We start from the raw sequence: 19,723 nt of genomic DNA on the forward strand, positions 1-19,723 counted from the left end.
GCCTTATCCTGCAAGGAACCTCTTCTGGCTTTGCATAGGGACAAGCTGGAGTGGAGGTCAAAGACATCCTTCTTGATTAGGGCAATTTCTTCCTTTCTCCTTGGGTGCTAATTATGGGTAGTTTCAAGCTGAAGTACCTTGAATGCTGAGGAACATTATCACATCGAGGTTAGAGTTTATGTCTAGCCAAATTTTTAATTTTTAATTTTTTTTAATTTTGATAGATCGGTAAAGGATCATGACTTCAGACCCCTTTCAGGTTTTACTACAATACTATCCTGTCCAGAGATTTCCTTTTACTTACTGGTATAAAAGCAATGGTTTCACTAGATAGGAATTTTGGGAAACTCTCCCACAGCAACACCATCAAGATACCATCAAGTCTTGAGAAAGAACCAGGTAGCTTGCTCTACATATCCATGCTTCGGTATACTAACTACATAATAAATGTGACAAAAGTGAATTTAGAAGTCAATTCAATGAGCCCTCAGCTTCATGCTGGAGTGGAGAATGATCGATGACAAAAGGCAGGCAAGTCAACCTCAATCACAGATATGTTTATTGTGTGTAGAGCAGTATAGTCAATGTGTCTTTAGGCAAAAAATGTCCTCTTCACCAGGGATATTTGCTAGGAACTTTGGTTCCTGAAGCAAGACAAAGTATTTACAATTCATCTTCTATAACAAAAACTATTTCATAGATAACAAAGGGGGTAATTTGCTCTTGAATTTAATATTGGGGACATGCAGCCAGATACTCCACCTTTCTCTATAGATAACAAATACAAAATCTTTGGACTAGGGATGAACTCTCAAATTGGATGGAACCCAGGTTTGGACTGTGTTGGACTAAACGTTTCAGGTTTGGACATTACCTTATAAGCTGGACTTTTAGTTCATTCAGCAGGACCAAATATCATATATAGCCGTGTTTTTTTCTGGAATTTAGGGAGGGGGGCATACAATTTGGTCATCAAGTATAAGTGTCTGTTATGTATATTTAGGGGGTTGTGGAGGTTTAGTCTTTATTAAAGTTTATAGTCAGAGACTGCAAAGTTTTATGTTCACTTGCTTTCAGCATCCAAACCCTGAACCAAAAAATGCCATAGGAGTAATTCCTTTTTCTTCAGCTTCTCAGTTTAGTTGCCAACCAAGCTAGTATTCAACACTACCCTGAGAGTTTTATCAAGTATTATTAGTAGTTATATTTCAAGGATTGTTAGGAAGTAACCTGTGTCCTTCTGTTCTAGTCGTTCCCCTATTTTTATGGTTTCAATCAGCAACTACTCTAAACTAGCAAATATACGTTAAAAACATATGTATTTGGTCTTGGACAACATTTTCTGGAGGATGAGCATTATCTGTATTGTAGGCTGTGGTCATGTCCCAAGCATCGACCACACCAACCTGAAGATCCCTGAAGATGTCCTTCACTATAAGATACTGAATGTAGCCATGGAAGTCACTGAATCTCTCGGCATCTATACTCGTCTCTCTGGTGTTCTCTGCTTTAATGATAACCTTTGTGTCCGGACTCCGCAAGAAGAGACGTTGCAAAGCTTTACGCACGCTAATAACTCTTTTGATGAAAAGGTGGATGGGGAAAGGTCTGAAGTGTTGGCCCAGGCAGATAACGATGACATAGTGTGGACCTCCATCCAGATAGTCTATTTGCTCACTTACAAAAAAATCATCTTTTACTAAGTAAAACCGACTTGCAACAATTGGATGGCTGTGCTTCTTCCACTGTAGCCTGATGTTCCTCTGCAGATCAACTGATAGCACCATTGACTCCAGTCCTGTCCGATGTAGATCAAATCGTTTCAATCCTGATTTTAAAAAATACAAAAAGGTGCATTGCTTAAACGGTGTTTGAACGTTGATGGTATCCTGGTAGTTTTAGTGTCTGTGCAAACAGGGCAACAATGTAGACCATCAGCTGAAAACGTTTACCTTTTGGAACACAATTCCTTTTATATTAGACAGTTTAAAGGATCACCTTTCGTAATAGGTTACCTGTTAAACCCATATTCCGGGGTTACGAAAACGCCTGAACAAATCGTGCACAAATGTTTTCAAACGCACAAAGACACGTGCGACAAAATGCACAAAAAAATGCATAAAATGCTTAACTCAGATATGAATGGAGCCTAAGGGGGGGGTCGGTTGGCGGGTCGCAAAAACATGACTCAGCCGCACATTTTTGCTCCCCTCCAACTGCTAGTCTAAACAAGGTCTTACTGCGAGGGATGGCTCTGGATTAAAGGTGAATATTCTGTCCCACCTATATGTATTTCTTAAATTGTTGTTTTTGTATTAAACTGTATTAGGTTACTCCTGTCTGAGGTTCAAGTATTTTTTTGGCAATTTGAAAGCCAGAAACAAATTGATCAATATGTGCATTTTGTGTTTTTTATTTTATTTTTATATTTTAGTGAGTTTCTGTGTTTTTCAAGCACTTTCACTTAAGTCTATTGAGGCTATAAATGTGTGACATTTGTAGCTCACAAGAAGCTTGTGTACTTTTTCAAGCTACAAGCTTCAAGCAACACTATGCTGGTCATGTGAACAGGCACAACTGGCAACCTTGGGATTTTTGACGTTGAGCATGTTTTGGAACTGTGGACTACAGGATGCTCAGATGTGAATGAGGCCTTCGTTCTTCTCACAGACAGAGCCCACAGACAGTCAATATCTTTGTACATTTCAAAGGACTGAAAAAAACATCTTTTGTATTTCACTTTTCTGAAGTAAAATAGTGTTGGATCCAACTTCTGTGTCTTATAGAAGAGTTAAAGTGCTTGTAAAGGCTGAAGGTTTTTTATCTTCATGTATTCTATGCATGTAGGTAAAAAACCTGTGTGCAGCATCCCCCTCAGCCTCCTAATACATAACCAAGCCCAATTCTGATCCAGCAATGTGCATGAGAGCAGTAACTCTCCTGGGTCTCGCCTTCCTCATTGGCTGAGACACAGCAGTGGGAGCCATTGACTGTCAATCACAGCCAGTAAGGAGGGATCGGAGGCGGGGCCGAGCCGTACTCTGTGTGTTTTAGGGACAAAGACGGCTTGGGAGCAAGCACGCACAAGTGCCCCAGAACAAGCAACTTGCTCTGGGGGCACTCAGCAGGGGGGAGGGACCAGAGGAAGAAGGGGGCTGCTCTGTGCAAAAGCATTGACATGTTTGTTATATTTTTTAAAGCTGAACCTTTAGTATCATTTTAAGCTGCCTTTGGACGGTGACAAGTCAGCAAGTGACCACACTGTTCAGACTGACTGGGCTTATGGAGGTCAATGCATAGAAGAATAGTGGAGGTCAATGCATAGAAGAATAGTGGAGGTCAATGCATAGAAGAATACTGGAGGTCAATGCATAGAACAATAGTGGAGGTCAATGCATAGAACAATAGTGGAGGTCAATGCATAGAACAATAGTGGTCATTTTTTGCATAATGTCAAAACAGTAAATGCTGTAGAATGCACTATTGAAGGTGTTCTTTCTTTAAGACGGTACACAAAGCAATGGTGATATGAAAAACTCAACTAAAGGCATTATTATTATACAGGATTTATATAGCGCCAACAGTTTGCTCAGCACTTTACAAAATGAAGGCAGACATTTCAGTTACAATACAATTTGGTACAAAAAGAAACAGAGGGCCCGGCTCATTCAATTGTAGTTACTTTTTACCTATTTCACTAGGCAGATTTCTGCTTTTTAAAGCAACTCATTTTAAAAAAAATTATTTTTGAGCAACTGAATGAGATGATTAGTGCTAAAACTCTGTGTATTAGTACTGCTTGGACTTTGAAGGAGCGGACACACCCCGAAATCTTCTGAAAAATTGTATTTTAGTGCAAATAAAAAAAAATATCACGGACAGTTCTCAATTGTTTCTGAGCAACTACATGAAATAATAGTTTTATTATTACCTTTAAATGTTTTTTCTAAGTACAGATACCATTGTCGTACAGTAGAGTCCCCCATGAGATATATCATCTTGTCATTTAAACAGGCGTACATTTGTTCATGGAGTGTGAAGTTGGCGATGTGGCAGAACACGGGTCTCCATTGATTCTGTAACACAAATCCGCTGGGAAATGGAGGTACCATCCCAATTTTGCATTGTTCTAGAGGTGGAGGAGGAGATTCTGTGAAAATAGGAGCAGAAATAAAAATTAATGGATCTGTACTACCTGCCACAGGATTTATAGATATGTTTTTCTCCCCCCCAGCACAAATCCTCCACCCCCAAAAAAAAAAATCCTCCTCCTTGAACCCCTCAAACCTCCCCACTGAGCACAAATCCTCTTCCCCAGCTCCAAATCCCCCAATCACAAATTCCTCTCTCCAAATCCTCCATTCTAGCACCTTCCCCCCAAAATTTCTCTTCTTAGCACAAATACCCCCCATTCATCCCTACTAGTACAAGTTCCCCACCAGAAAAAAAAATTCCCCTCCCAACACAAATCTCTCCAAATCACCAATCCTGGCACAGCTTCCTAAATAATTCTTACCCCCTGCCTCTCCCTCCCAACACAAAACCCCTCCCCCCAATCTCCTTGTGGTGCCTCCCCACCTCACATGATACCACAGTGCCCAAGGCAGCCACCCCTCCTGTCCACCCCTTGCCCCAGCCCTGATTAAAATAATTTTTAATATTTGCCACGAGTATCCTGGAAGGAAAGGTAATAATTATCAACATGGGGCATTGAAGACTGCAGACTACAGCAATGGGAGTACAGAAATAAGTAACATCTATATATAAATAACACAAAAAACAGCGCAAAAATTAAATAAATAAAAATAATCAAAAATAAATAAATGTCTTGAAAACGCCCTGTGGGTGGGGCGAAACGCGTTGACGCACTTCCAGTCTGCCGTCTTCTTGGCCTACGTCACTTCCGGTATTTGGAACGCACGCCGACTTTTGCGGTTCAAGCAGCCATTTTTGAGGTGGAAAGCTGGTCATCCTCTACAGTGATCCTTAAAGCGTGAGATCCCTATATTTACAATTTGGAAACTTGTTTCTTTGAAGCCTTTGAGGCTATTAAACAAGGCCTGTTATTTTATTGAAACATGTGAGTGTCCTTATTCTATGGATTTATATGGTATTGAGTGGCAGTATTACACTATGTAGCCTTTCTTTCCTTGCACATTATTGAGGATTCCATGGAGAAGTAGAGTGGAGTCGATTGCTGTATCTAAGCAGGGTGAAGGCGATTTGAGTTCCTCCTGAGGGGCTATAGGATCCCTTATATCCTATGAGGCTTATTACTCACCTCCATCTGGTGAGTGCGGTCAATATTATTTTTCACGTGGTGATTAGGTGGAAGCACTTGTTGGAACATTGTTTTGAAAATCCTTTTGGGAAAATAAGGACTTATGTTTGAAATATATTATATATATATTTTTGCATGGACATTTATTTATTTGTGATTATTTTTATTTATTTTATTTTTGCGCTGTTTTTTGTATTATTTATTATTGGTGGTTTTCACTGGTGCACAGCAGCATAATTGTATACTTTCTTTGATTGGCGCTGGGATTTTTTTAGTTTGTTTAACATCTATATATAATTGTCCACGGTCTATGGGATGACTAGATCCCGGGAGTAGGAGTTAAACTAGCCACACACCTTACAATCTATTTTAGTTTATCACAACCACGGTGTCTCTGACCTGCCACTGTATATGACAGTATCACTCCCAGCCTCACCCTGCACAGAGATTTTTCAGCCCATTGGACAATATCCTACGTGTCCGCAGACTGAGAGTGATGGTTACAGTTGTAAGCCGTAAATGGCATGAAAGGAAGCCATTCATTGTTTACAACTGTCATGTGATCTGCTGTGATTGGTCACAGCAATCACGTGACCAGGGACGGACTGACAACTCATGGGGCCTCCGGGCAATAGGGGATCATGGGGCCCCTGTGTCCTTGCGCAAACTCAAAAAAGCCTATGAAAAAGGTACCAGGGGCATCTCATGGGGCCCCCTACTGACCCTGGGCCCTCGGGCAGTGCCCTAGTTCCCCAATGGTCAGTCCGCCCCTGCACATGACACTGGCAGCGGGCCGGTGTAGTGATCTGTCATGGCGCGATCCAGGATAGTAGGGTTCCCACTCAGCCGTCATCATACAATAGGCCGGGCAGGAAGGGGTTCCTAGTCTTTGGTTCTGAGTCCAGTTCAATATTTCACAGTTTAATCTGCAGTTTCCTGCATGTGAAATCCTTACCCCCATGATGCAATGGTTCAGCTAGACCTGTGATTCTATTCACCTGTGCTGCTGCCTTCTGTGTTCACCTATTGGTGTCGCCTGCTCTACTGTGGATTTATTTCTCCTTCCCTTCTACTTGTCCACCTCCCAGTCTACTTCTCTATATATATAGATGCAGTGCTACCCTCTAAAGGGCCGCTGTGTTTCTAGGCCCCCTAAGCTTCACACAGCCAGGCAACACACATTTTCCACACTTGCATCCATAGTCAGTGAACAGTCCATGAGCTTGGGTTTCGTTATTTTATTAAGGGAAATAACTTGGATAGGATAATAGAGATTATGGGATGCCCAACTTGACTGAATCAATGCAAAGGGACAACGCTAGGGTCGTTGGTTCAAATACCAACCTGGAGTATGCATGTTCTCCCTGTGCCTGCGTGGGTTTCCTCTGGGTACTCCAGTTTCCTCCCACACTCCAAGGGCATGCTGGTAGGTTAATTGGCTCCTGTCTAAATTGGCCCTAGTATGTGTATGAATGTGAGTTAGGGACCTTAGATTGTACACCCCTTGAGGGTTAGGGACTGATGTGAATGTACTACACCGTGTTCCAAATGATTATGCAAATGATATTTTTCTCATTTACCTAAATAATTGATGTAAATAACAGTCAGCATAATTCTCATGTTATCAACTATTAAGAGTACAATTCACATTTTATTGAACAAACCTCCTAATGATAACAGGATTTTTTTTAAACATAAAACACTTCCAATGACTGTTCCAAATTATTACACACAGTAAGTTTCAAAACGCTTTATAGGTTGTAAAGAACTGAAAATTGTCATTTGTTGTGTTTGCAGCATATTTACTGAAATCAAAAGCTTTTAACAACATTTTAACTTTTTAAACATTTTAACAGGTCACGTTACATTGTAACATAGGACCCCTTATTTGATAGCAGCTTCACAAGTCTTGCATTCATTGAACTTGTGAATTTTTGGACAGTTTCTGCTTGAATTTGTTTGCAAGATGTCAGAATAGCCTCCCAGAGCTGCTGTTTGGATGTAAACTGCCTCCCACCCTCATAGATCTTTTGCTTGAGGAAGCTCCAAAGGTTCTCAATAGGATTGAGGTCAGGGGAGGATGGAGGCCACACCATGACTTTCTCTCATTTTATCCCCATAGCAGCCATTGATGCAGAGGTATTCTTTGCAGTATGAGATGGTGCATTGTCATGCATGAAGATGATTTGATTACGGAAAGCATAGTTCTTCCTTCTGTACCAGGGAAGAAAGTGGTCAGTCATAAACTCCACATACTTTTCAGAGGTCATCTTTACACCTTTGGGGGCTCTAAAGGGACCGACCCGCTCTGTTCCCATGATTCCGGCCCAAAACATGACTCCACCACCGCCATGCTGACGTCCCAGCCTTGTTGGAACAGGGTGGCCGTCCACCAACCATCCACTACTCTATCCATCTGGACCATCCAGGGTTGCACGGCACTCATCAGTGAACAGGACTGTTTGAAAATTAGTCTTCATGTATTTTTCTGCCCAATTCCGCCGTTTCTGCTTGTGAGCATTGGTTAGTGGTGGCCGAATAGAAGGTTTATGCACAGTTGCAAGACTCTAGAGGACTCTACACCTTGATGTCCGTGGGACTCCAGAGGCACCAGCAGCTTCAAATATCTGTTTGCTGCTATGTTATGGTATTTTAGCAGCTGCTCTCTTGATCCGATGCATGGATCTGGCCTGGATTTGCATGTTTGAGGGAATCTGGCCAATCCTCAGGCAGCAGGCCTGGCATGTTGGCTAGGACAGCCCTTAAATAGGGGAGCCTGGTCAACAGGGGAGTCGGGTAGAAAATGGAGTGAAGGAAGGTGCTGCTGGTGTGGAGCCTGGGAGTGGGCCCCAGAGGAGGGGGCCTTCCTACAGGCTGAAGCTGGACAGAAGGATAGTCTACTTAGCAGAGACAGCTTGTCAGCAGGGAAGGGGTCAGCCCAGCATAAGGCCTAAAAGCAGCTGTAACCCATTAAACTACAGGAACAGGACAGTGTGAGTACTTCTACATATCCTGGGCCAAAGAGTGGAGAGGGCGGTCTGGTGCAATACCCAACTAGTTCTCCCTATGACTACTTAATTAGTATGTCTCGGAATCCTTTCGTCTGGGACACTCTCAAGATAGCCAGGTGGATGAGTTGATTTTCCCCTTGAGTCTGAGGAGGTTCACCTAAGGGGACCAAGTGCTCCTTGCAAAAACTGTGTGCTGATTTTTTTGTCCTCCAAAGTTGTACATTTCCATTGGACATCCCATATACCCCTAGACCCCATCCAAGTTGTTAACCCCTAATAAAACAACAAAAACAAAACTCAAGGACTGTTTTACTGGCTTTGGATGAAAGTGTGGAAAATGTGTGCTGCCTGGCTGTGCAGACCTTAGGGGGACCCAAAAACTCAGCGGCCCTGGAGAGGGTAGCACTACATACCATATGTTACAGCAGGATTAACCCTTGGCAGAGTCCTCTGAAACAGAATACAATATATTTTCAAAGATTTGTAAAATGTGAAGAATTACTCACCTGTACATGAATACACACCAATAGTTTCAAAGTTTTTTGGGATTTCAATAGCAATATTGCTTCTGGAAAAAAAAAATCAATATTGCACTTTTTTGGAATTATATCAGTGTTATATATAGGGAATAGCACTCAGTGTACAGATATCAGTGTTATATATAGGGAATGCCTGGAGTTTGCATGTTCTCCCTGTGCCTGCGTGGGTTTCCTCCGGGTACTCCGGTTTCCTCCCACACTCCAAACACATGCTGGTAGGTTAATTGGCTCCTGTCCAGGGGCGGACTGACAAATCATGGGGTCCCCGGGCAATAGGGGATCATGGGGCCCCTGTGTCCTTGCCCAAACTCAAAAAAGCCTATGAAAAAGGTACCAGGGGCATCTCATGGGGCCCCCTACTGACCCCAGGCCCTCGGGCAGTGCCCGAGGTTCCAAATGGTCAGTCCGCTCCTGCTCCTGTCTAAATTGTCCCTAGTATGTGTATGTATGAATGTGAGTTAGGGACCTTAGATTGTACACCCCTTGAGGGTTAGGGACTGATGTGAATGTACAATATATATGTAAAGAGCTGTGTAAATTGACGGAGCTATATAAGTATCTGAAATAAATAAATAATAGCACTCAGTGAACAGATATCAGTGTTATATAAAGGGAATAGCACTCAGTGTACAGATATCAGTGTTATATAAAGGGAATAGCACTCAGTGTACAGATATCAGTGTTATATACAGGTAATAGCACTTGATGTAGATATCAGTGTTATACATAGGGAATAGAACTCAGTGTACAGATATCAGTGTTATATATAGGGGATAGCACTCAGTGTACAGATATCAGTCTTATATACAGGTAATAGCACTTGATGTAGATATCAGTGTTATACATAGGGAATAGAACTCAGTGTACAGATATCAGTGTTATATATAGGGGATAGCACTCAGTGTACAGATATCAGTCTTATATACAGGTAATAGCACTTGATGTAGATATCAGTGTTATATATAGGGAATAGCACTCAGTGTACAGATATCAGTGTTATATACAGGTAATAGCACTTGATGTAGATATCAGTGTTATATAAAGGGAATAGCACTCAGTGTACAGATATCAGTGTTATATATAGGGAATAGCACTCAGTGTACATATATCAGTGTTAAATATAGGGAATATCACTCAGTGTACAGATATCAGTGTTATATACAGGTAATAGCACTTGATGTAGATATCAGTGTCATATATAACACTGATATCTGGTACACTGAGTGCTACCACAGTGATTTGAAATTACAGAGGGATCGGTCAGGTATAAAATATACATACATACATTGGTCCAGACTGGACAATGGAAGAAAAGGTATACCTAAACATCAAGCTTTTTAGACTGGAGATCTTAAGCGGGGTTATTCATAATGAGCAAAATGATGGGGTTATGGGACGGGATCTATGGATAATTAATGCTGAATTAAACAGGATTCTCTGCATTATTGAGCCTGAAAAGAAATGGAGAACTTGACATGAAAGCATCAACTTGCTAAAGGTAAATAGGCTCTTCAGTTTACAGGGGAGTTTTCACTTTGTAAAGGGATTTTCCCCAGGGCTTAGTGAATTAAGCGAAGCTCTGCTGACTTCCATCATCCAATCAATCCTTGAGTGTGATTGTGTATTCCTTGCAAAGTGAATTTTTCCCGCATTTACTAAGCCAATCCCCCACCCAATGTGTCTCTGTTTCCACATATCCATCGGCAGACCTGGGACGGGCATGGCAGAAGCAACGTATAAAACATCACTTCTAGGTTCTGATGTCTCTTTTCCCAGTCAGTATGGCCGCAGAAGAAGTTAATGTAGTGCAGTCTGCTTCAATAGAGGGCAGGTGAGACATCAAGGGGTTTATTTACTAAAGCTGGAGAGTCCAAAATCAGACTCCCTTCTGCATAGAAAGCAATCAGCTTCCAGGTTTCATTGCCAAAGCTTCATTGAACAAGCTGAGGTTAGAAGCTGATTGGTTTCTATGCAGAAGGGAGTCTGATTTTGGACTCTCCAGCTTTAGTAAATAAACCCCCAAGGGTCTTTTAGACCCCTGATGTCTCATTAAAGAGAACCTGTCCCCAAATAAATCATCACATAGGGGACTTTTTGTTTACTATATGGTGAAAAATAAACTTTAGAACATTTTTTTAAAAAAAGTGTAACTAAAACCCCTAAAAACATTTTTGAATCCACCCCCCCCCCCAACGTATGAACAAATGCATGATAACGTCAATTGCGATACACATTTGAAATATCGTCGCACACGTTGGAGTGAGAGCATTCATTCTAGGCTCATTATTCATGGCTAACTCGAAACTGATGGGCCATTTAAAGCATTGCCTATGGAAAAGATAGGGTAGTGAAGTTTGTTACCATTCCACAGACATACACTATTTTAAGCCTTGGAGTATTTGGTAGCATTTTATTCATTGCAACCTCATCTTTTACAGTTTACAAAATTGGATAATTTATTGCGTTTGTTAAATTAACTTTAGTGTATTTTTTTACTGAAAGTTTGCACTTCATAAATCATTACGCTAATAGCGTGTGAAATAAAAAATTAGAACAACAACTAGTTTATTCTCCAGGGTGTCTGCTCTTGGAAAATATATAATGTTTGGGGGATTTAACTAATCTTCAACTAGACTTTTTAAACGTGTACAAAAATGGCTCTGACAGAGAAAAGGGTTAAAGCTGAACTCCAGACAGATATAAATGACACAAATGAATGCACCATTGTAACAAAAAGTCAATATATTACTATGTATTAATCGTTACATTACTAATCATTTGGCAAATAAAACAGCTCCTTTCACATATGAATTTAGCTGTATACCTGGAGTTCAGATTTAAATTCCCTGGCCAAGGTTATGTAACATTTTGTAAATTGTGTACCATTTTGAGTAATCCAGTTTAAAATTAAATTTTCATTTTATTCCAGTGATGCCACTTCAGAGTGCTGCTGCTTTCCCTGTTGTCCCACAAAAAATTAATTTGATTTAATTTTTTTTTTTTTGATAAAAAATAAAACAGTTTCTATAAGATATGTACTGACCTTTCAAAGAGAGATTTTTCAAGTGCGCTTAGAAAAGAGAGATCGCTGTTGAAAGACTGAAGGTATATTAAAGACCCACAATGGAAAGATTCTGGTTTAGCGCAGTAAAATGTCTCATTATATTCTTCCTTTCTATATTCACATATTTCCTTCTTTGTATTCACTTGGAATCCACATTCAGACTTCACTTGATGAGTTCCATTCGTAAAAAATCCTATGAAGTAAATGAGGCCATAGCCCCGGTTCCTCGCTCTCCACAATGCTGAAACAGCCTCACTTGGATGGTAGAGGACCAATGAGAAGAAAACCTTTCCTTCCCAAAATAAAGTGAAATAGACGTGAAAGGTTCCATTGTTAAAATCTTCAATTCTCCCAGAAGCTGCAGCTTGAAGATCTGGAGAAAAGATCCTAGCTCTTATGAAGTCTCCTCCATATGATTTTCTGTTACCCAAATAGTCAAACATCTCAATCTGAACGATTATCGTCTCTCCAACACAGTACTTTTTTCTTGGGTTCAGTATGGTGGCTCTGCTCTTCTTAGCACTGGTGGTGTGGTCCTTGTGGGTGAACGTGATAGAAGGAATCAAGACAGAAATGTTTTTGAAGATGTGAGAAGCTTGAATTTCATCCTCTAATGAGAAGCTGGCAACTGTTGCAATTTCTTCTCTATAGTTTACAGTTGTATTGCTGGAATATGGGACTGCATCTGAGCTCTGGAATTAATAAATAAATACGGTTATAAATACCAGTTTAAAGTGCTCAAGGTTTTGAGGTAATGATAGTCTGCAATGGGGCGGGCAGGGTGGATTAAGCAATATATATGTGTAGGGCTACCTTCTTGAGGGCCGCAATGTATCTGGATCCCTCTAAGCTTCGCACAGCCAGGCAACACTCATTTTCCACACTTGCATCTACAGTCAGTGAACAGTCCATGAGCTTGTTTTTTGTCTTTTTATTAGGGGATGTAACTTGATTAGGGGATGTAACTTGGATAGGGTAATAGGGATGATGGGATTCCCAACTTCTTTTCCTTGAAAGCCGTCAATCTTTGGGGATCAGTAGCAACAGTCCCTTATGGGCTAGGAACTCTCAACCCATCTGAAAGTTATTTAAAACATAAAAACAGCGCAAAAAATATAAAGATATAAAATTATATATCACTCCAAAGTACTAAGAAAAAAAAAAAAAAAAAATATATATATATATATATATATATATATATATATATATATATATATATATATGAAATTATAAGTCCCAGTCCAAATAGGTGAAAAAATATTAAATACAATATATAAAAAAAATCTCTGAAAGTCCTCTTTCCAAAGAAATGAAACGTGCTTCCACCAAAGATAGTGTTCAAAAAATATACCGCACTCACCAGATACTGGTGAAAAAAACGCCTTTAGGGTTTTTTTGGGATCCTAGACCCAGTGAGCAAGCCTCCAGGTCTCCACTCCAAACCAAAGTATAGCCAACCTCCAGGATCATCAGACTCCACTCTCCAAGAACACTCTTTGAAAACAGATCTTTAAAAACGCCCTGGAGGAGGGGCGAAACGCGTTGATGCATTTCCAGTTCCACCGCCATACGCAATTTGTCACTTCCGGTGAGTGGAACGATATTTGTTTTTTTCCCTACAGAAATGAAACGTGCTTCCACCAAAGATAGTGTTCAAAAAATATACCGCACTCACCAGATACTGGTGAAAAAACACCTTTAGGGTTTTTTTGGGATCCTAGACCCAGTCAGTAAGCCTCCAGATCTCCACTCCAAACCAAAGTATAGCCAACCTTCAGGATCATCAGACTCCACTCTCCAAGAACACTCAGTGCAATGTAGGGAAAAAAACAAATATCTAGCGTAATACTGCAACACTTGGTTATACTCAATACTCAAGTACCAAGCCACTCACTTTCTTAATGATTAAAATCAGCATTTTAATTGCATTTAAATGAATCAAAAATGTCACAGCACCAGGGTAATTTCCAGATATCCCACGGTCAGCAAGAGATGACAGCACAGAGAATCTCCCATACACAAAATGGACCTCGGGAACGCCGCTTGCTGGCGTTCGTTCCACTCACCGGAAGTGACGTATTGCGTATGGCGGTGGAACCGGAAATGCATCAACGCGTTTCGCCCCTCCTCCAGGGCGTTTTTAAAGATCTGTTTTCAAAGAGTGTTCTTGGAGAGTGGAGTCTGATGATCCTGAAGGTTGGCTATACTTTGGTTTGGAGTGGAGATCTGGAGGCTTACTGACTGGGTCTAGGATCCCAAAAAAACCCTAAAGGTGTTTTTTCACCAGTATCTGGTGAGTGCGGTATATTTTTTGAACACTATCTTTGGTGGAAGCACGTTTCATTTCTATGGAAAGAGGACTTTCAGAGATTTTTTTTATATATTGTATTTAATATTTTTTCACTTATTTGGAGTCGGACTTATAATTTCACATATATATATATTTTATTATAGTACTTTGGAGTGATATATAATTTTATATCTTTATATATTCTTGCGCTGTTTTTATGTTTTAAATAACTTTCAGATAGGCTGAGAGTCCCTAGCCCATAAGGGGCTGTTGCTACTGATCCCCAAAGATTGACGGCTTTCAAGGAAAAGAAGTTGGGAATCCCATCATCCCTATTACCCTATCCAAGTTACATCCCCTAATAAAAAAACAAGCTCATGGACTGTTCACTGACTGTAGATGCTGTTTTTATGTTTTAATTTTTTTTTGGTGTGTGTTTGCACTGATGAGCAGCAGCATTTATTTGTATATTTAATTTGTTTAATTTTGGTGCTGGTGATTTATGTTTGAAATATTTTCCATCTGCAAGTTAGCTCAGTTTGTTGCAAACTACATGCAGAGATGTCTCCTCTCCCCTGTGGAACTGCTCCCAGACTATCATTCAGGCATCTTTAGATGTACTTTAACAGTCTGGGGGATTAGTACTTACCTTTGCAGGGTGATGCATTGTAAAGCTTATCAGCAAGATAGCCGAGAGTGCAACAGCAAGAAAAAACATTTGGTTCCATGAAGAAATCATCACAACTTCATAAACTGAAAAAAAAGTTACTTCTGTTATTCTGTGCCACCTTATTACATTAAAATAGAGACAATCCTAAAGCATAGTTACAGTTGATCTCTTTCTGTCCTACATTTGACAGGATTCAAGTGGGTTTTGCATTCCCATGGACTTGGTGGGGACTGCGAAACCCTATTGAATTGAATTAAAGCTTGTCGACCCAGGACCTTATGTATACAGAAAAATATTTCCTGTACACGAGTTATAATTAGAGATGAGCGAATCGAAGTAGGCGAAGTGGAATTCGTTTCGAATATTGGAAAAATTTCGATTCGCGCCGAATCCGAAAATTACCATACTTCGGATGCGCGAATCGAAATTTTTCCTAAAATGGCGGCGACATGTGCGGCGACGGAGCGGGGATGTCTGGGAAGGCGCGCAGACAAGGCGCGCTGACCCATAATGCATTCATTAATGACATGTGATTGCATTAGCCAATCAGCAGCCAGCCAGCCAGCACTGTGTAATGGTCGAGCTATAAATGGCGGCCATTTTAGAATTCTCCATTTGCCTCCAGTCATTCAAGAGAGGCAGACCTCTCTGTATTAGGGACAGAGTTAGGGCCACAGAAACGTTACTCGGACACAGAATTGTTACTGAGGGCCACAGAACCGTTACTTAGGGCCACAGAAACTTTACTTAGGGACACAGAATTGTTACTCAGGGACAGACACAGAATTGTTACTCCGAGACACAGAATTGTTACTGAGGGCCACAGAACCGTTACTTAGGGCCACAGAAACGTTACTCAGGGACACAGAATTGTTACTGAGGGCCACAGAACCGTTACTTAGGGCCACAGAATTGTTACTCAGGGACACAGAATTGTTACTCAGGGCCACAGAACCGTTACTTAGGGCCACAGAATTGTTACTCAGGGACAGACACAGAATTGTTACTGAGGGACACAGAATTGTTACTGAAGGCCACAGAACCGTTACTTAGGGCCACAGAATTGTAACTCAGGGACACAGAATTGTTACTGAGGGCCACAGAACCGTTACTTAGGGCCACAGAATTGTTACTCAGGGACAGACACAGAATTGTTACTCAGGGACACAGAATTGTTACTGAGGGCCACAGAACTGTTACTTAGGGCCACAGAAACGTTACTCAGGGACACAGAATTGTTACTCAGGGCCACAGAACCGTTACTTAGGGCCACAGAATTGTTACTCAGGGACAGACACAGAATTGTTACTGAGGGACACAGAATTGTTACTGAGGGCCACAGAACCGTTACTTAGGGCCACAGAATTGTTACTCAGGGACACAGAATTGTTACTGAGGGCCACCGAACCGTTACTTAGGGCCACAGAATTGTTACTCAGGGACAGACACAGAATTGTTACTCAGGGACACAGAATTGTTACTGAGGGCCACAGAACCGTTACTTAGGGCCACAGAAACGTTACTCAGGGACACAGAATTGTTACTGAGGGCCACAGAACCGTTACTTAGGGCCACAGAATTGTTACTCAGGGACAGACACAGAATTGTTACTCAGGGACACAGAATTGTTACTGAGGGCCACAGAACCGTTACTTAGGGCCACAGAATTGTTACTCAGGGACACAGAATTGTTACTGAGGGCCACAGAACCGTTACTTAGGGCCACAGAATTGTTACTCAGGGACAGACACAGAATTGTTACTGAGGGACACAGAATTGTTACTGAGGGCCACAGAACCGTTACTTAGGGCCACAGAATTGTTACTCAGGGACACAGAATTGTTACTGAGGGCCACAGAACCGTTACTTAGGGCCACAGAATTGTTACTCAGGGACAGACACAGAATTGTTACTCAGGGACACAGAATTGTTACTGAGGGCCACAGAACCATTACTTAGGGCCACAGAAACGTTACTCAGGGACACAGAATTGTTACTGAGGGCCACAGAACCGTTACTTAGGGCCACAGAAACGTTACTTAGGGACACAGAATTGTTACTCAGGGACAGACACAGAATTGTTACTCAGGGACAGACAGAATTGTTACTGAGGGACACAGAATTGTTACTGAGGGCCACAGAACCGTTACTTAGGGCCACAGAAAGGTTACTCGGACACAGAATTGTTACTGAGGGCCACAGAACCGTTACTTAGGGCCACAGAAACTTTACTTAGGGACACAGAATTGTTACTCAGGGACAGACACAGAATTGTTACTGAGGGACACAGAATTGTTACTGAGGGCCACAGAACCGTTACTTAGGGCCACAGAATTGTTACTCAGGGACAGACACAGAATTGTTACTGAGGGACACAGAATTGTTACTGAGGGCCACAGAACCGTTACTTAGGGCCACAGAAACGTTACTCAGGGACACAGAATTGTTACTGAGGGCCACAGAACCGTTACTTAGGGCCACAGAAACGTTACTTAGGGCCACAGAATTGTTACTCAGGGACAGACACAGAATTGTTACTGAGGGACACAGAATTGTTACTGAGGGCCACAGAACCGTTACTTAGGGCCACAGAAACGTTACTCAGGGACACAGAATTGTTACTGAGGGCCACAGAACCGTTACTTAGGGCCACAGAATTGTTACTCAGGGACAGACACAGAATTGTTACTCAGGGACACAGAATTGTTACTGAGGGCCACAGAACCGTTACTTAGGGCCACAGAATTGTTACTCAGGGACACAGAATTGTTACTCAGGGACACAGAACCGTTACTTAGGGCCACAGAATTGTTACTCAGGGACAGACACAGAATTGTTACTGAGGGACACAGAATTGTTACTGAGGGCCACAGAACCGTTACTTAGGGCCACAGAATTGTTACTCAGGGACACAGAATTGTTACTGAGGGCCACAGAACCGTTACTTAGGGCCACAGAATTGTTACTCAGGGACAGACACAGAATTGTTACTGAGGGACACAGAATTGTTACTGAGGGCCACAGAACCGTTACTTAGGGCCACAGAAAAGTTACTCAGGGACACAGAATTGTTACTGAGGGCCACAGAACCGTTACTTAGGGCCACAGAAACGTTACTCGGACACAGAATTGTTACTGAGGGCCACAGAACCGTTACTTAGGGCCACAGAAACTTTACTTAGGTACACAGAATTGTTACTCAGGGACAGACACAGAATTGTTACTGAGGGACACAGAATTGTTACTGAGGGCCACAGAACCGTTACTTAGGGCCACAGAATTGTTACTCAGGGACAGACACAGAGTTGTTACTCAGGGACACAGAATTGTTACTGAGGGCCACAGAACCGTTACTTAGGGCCACAGAAACGTTACTCAGGGACACAGAATTGTTACTGAGGGCCACAGAACTGTTACTTAGGGCCACAGAAACGTTACTTAGGGCCACAGAATTGTTACTCAGGGACAGACACAGAATTGTTACTCAGGGACAGACACAGAATTGTTACTGAGGGACACAGAATTGTTACTGAGGGCCACAGAACCGTTACTTAGGGCCACAGAATTGTTACTCAGGGACAGACACAGAATTGTTACTGAGGGCCACAGAATTGTTACTGAGGGCCACAGAACCGTTACTTAGGGCCACAGAAACGTTACTCAGGGACACAGAATTGTTACTGAGGGCCACAGAACCGTTACTTAGGGCCACAGAAACGTTACTTAGGGCCACAGAATTGTTACTCAGGGACAGACACAGAATTGTTACTGAGGGACACAGAATTGTTACTGAGGGCCACAGAACCGTTACTTAGGGCCACAGAAACGTTACTCAGGGACACAGAATTGTTACTGAGGGCCACAGAACCGTTACTTAGGGCCACAGAAACGTTACTTAGGGCCACAGAATTGTTACTCAGTGACAGACACAGAATTGTTACTGAGGGACACAGAATTGTTACTGAGGGACACAGAATTGTTACTGAGGGCCACAGAGCCGTTCTTAGGGCCACAGAAACGTTACTCGGACACAGATTGTTACTGAGGGCTACAGAACCGTTACTTAGGGCCACAGAAACTTTACTTAGGGACACAGAATTGTTACTCAGGGACAGACACAGAATTGTTACTCCGGGACACAGAATTGTTACTGAGGGCCACAGAACCGTTACTTAGGGCCACAGAAACGTTACTCGGACACAGAATTGTTACTGAGGGCCACAGAACCGTTACTTAGGGCCACAGAAACGTTACTTAGGGACACAGAATTGTTACTCATGGACAGACACAGAATTGTTACTCAGGGACAGACACAGAATTGTTACTGTGGGACACAGAATTGTTACTGAGGGCCACAGAACCGTTACTTAGGGCCACAGAAACGTTACTCGGACACAGAATTGTTACTGAGGGCCACAGAACCGTTACTTCGGGCCACAGAAACGTTACTTAGGGACACAGAATTGTTACTCAGGGACAGACACAGAATTGTTACTCAGGGCCACAGAATTGTTACTGAGGGCACAGAACCGTTACTTAGGGCCACAGAATTGTTAGTTAGGGCCACAGAATTGTTACTCAGGGACAGACACAGAATTGTTACTGAGGGACACAGAATTGTTACTGAGGGACACAGAACCGTTACTTAGGGCCACAGAAACGTTACTCAGGGACACAGAATTGTTACTGAGGGCCACAGAACCGTTACTTAGGGCCACAGAAACGTTACTTAGGGACACAGAATTGTTACTCAGGGACAGACACTGAATTGTTACTGAGGGACACAGAATTGTTACTCAGGGACACAGAATTGTTACTGAGGGACACAAAATTGTTACTGAGGGACACAGAATTGTTACTGAGCGACA

At 41.9% G+C, this 19,723-nt stretch overlaps 1 protein-coding gene across 1 annotated transcript in view; it reads right to left on the minus strand.

Annotated features, from left to right (window-relative positions):
* Positions 1-402: 402 nt before the first annotated feature.
* Positions 403-19,723, minus strand: part of LOC149464500 (NXPE family member 4-like) — a 30,986-nt gene continuing 11,665 nt past the window's right edge. Inside the window, exons 3-7 of the mRNA XM_089674472.1 lie at positions 14,835-14,938; positions 11,875-12,587; positions 8,799-8,860; positions 3,932-4,150; positions 403-1,828 (exon numbers count right to left, since the gene is read on the minus strand). Coding sequence (XP_089530598.1) covers positions 1,293-1,828; positions 3,932-4,150; positions 8,799-8,860; positions 11,875-12,587; positions 14,835-14,924 — 1,620 coding nt within the window. The 5' untranslated portion in view covers positions 14,925-14,938 and the 3' untranslated portion in view covers positions 403-1,292. The remainder of the gene's footprint in view (positions 1,829-3,931; positions 4,151-8,798; positions 8,861-11,874; positions 12,588-14,834; positions 14,939-19,723) is intronic.

This window comes from Staurois parvus, unplaced genomic scaffold (genome assembly GCF_062004578.1).
Source record: "Staurois parvus isolate SC_StPar_1 unplaced genomic scaffold, SC_StPar_1.0 ptg000151l, whole genome shotgun sequence".
Taxonomy (NCBI): Eukaryota; Metazoa; Chordata; class Amphibia; order Anura; family Ranidae; genus Staurois; species Staurois parvus.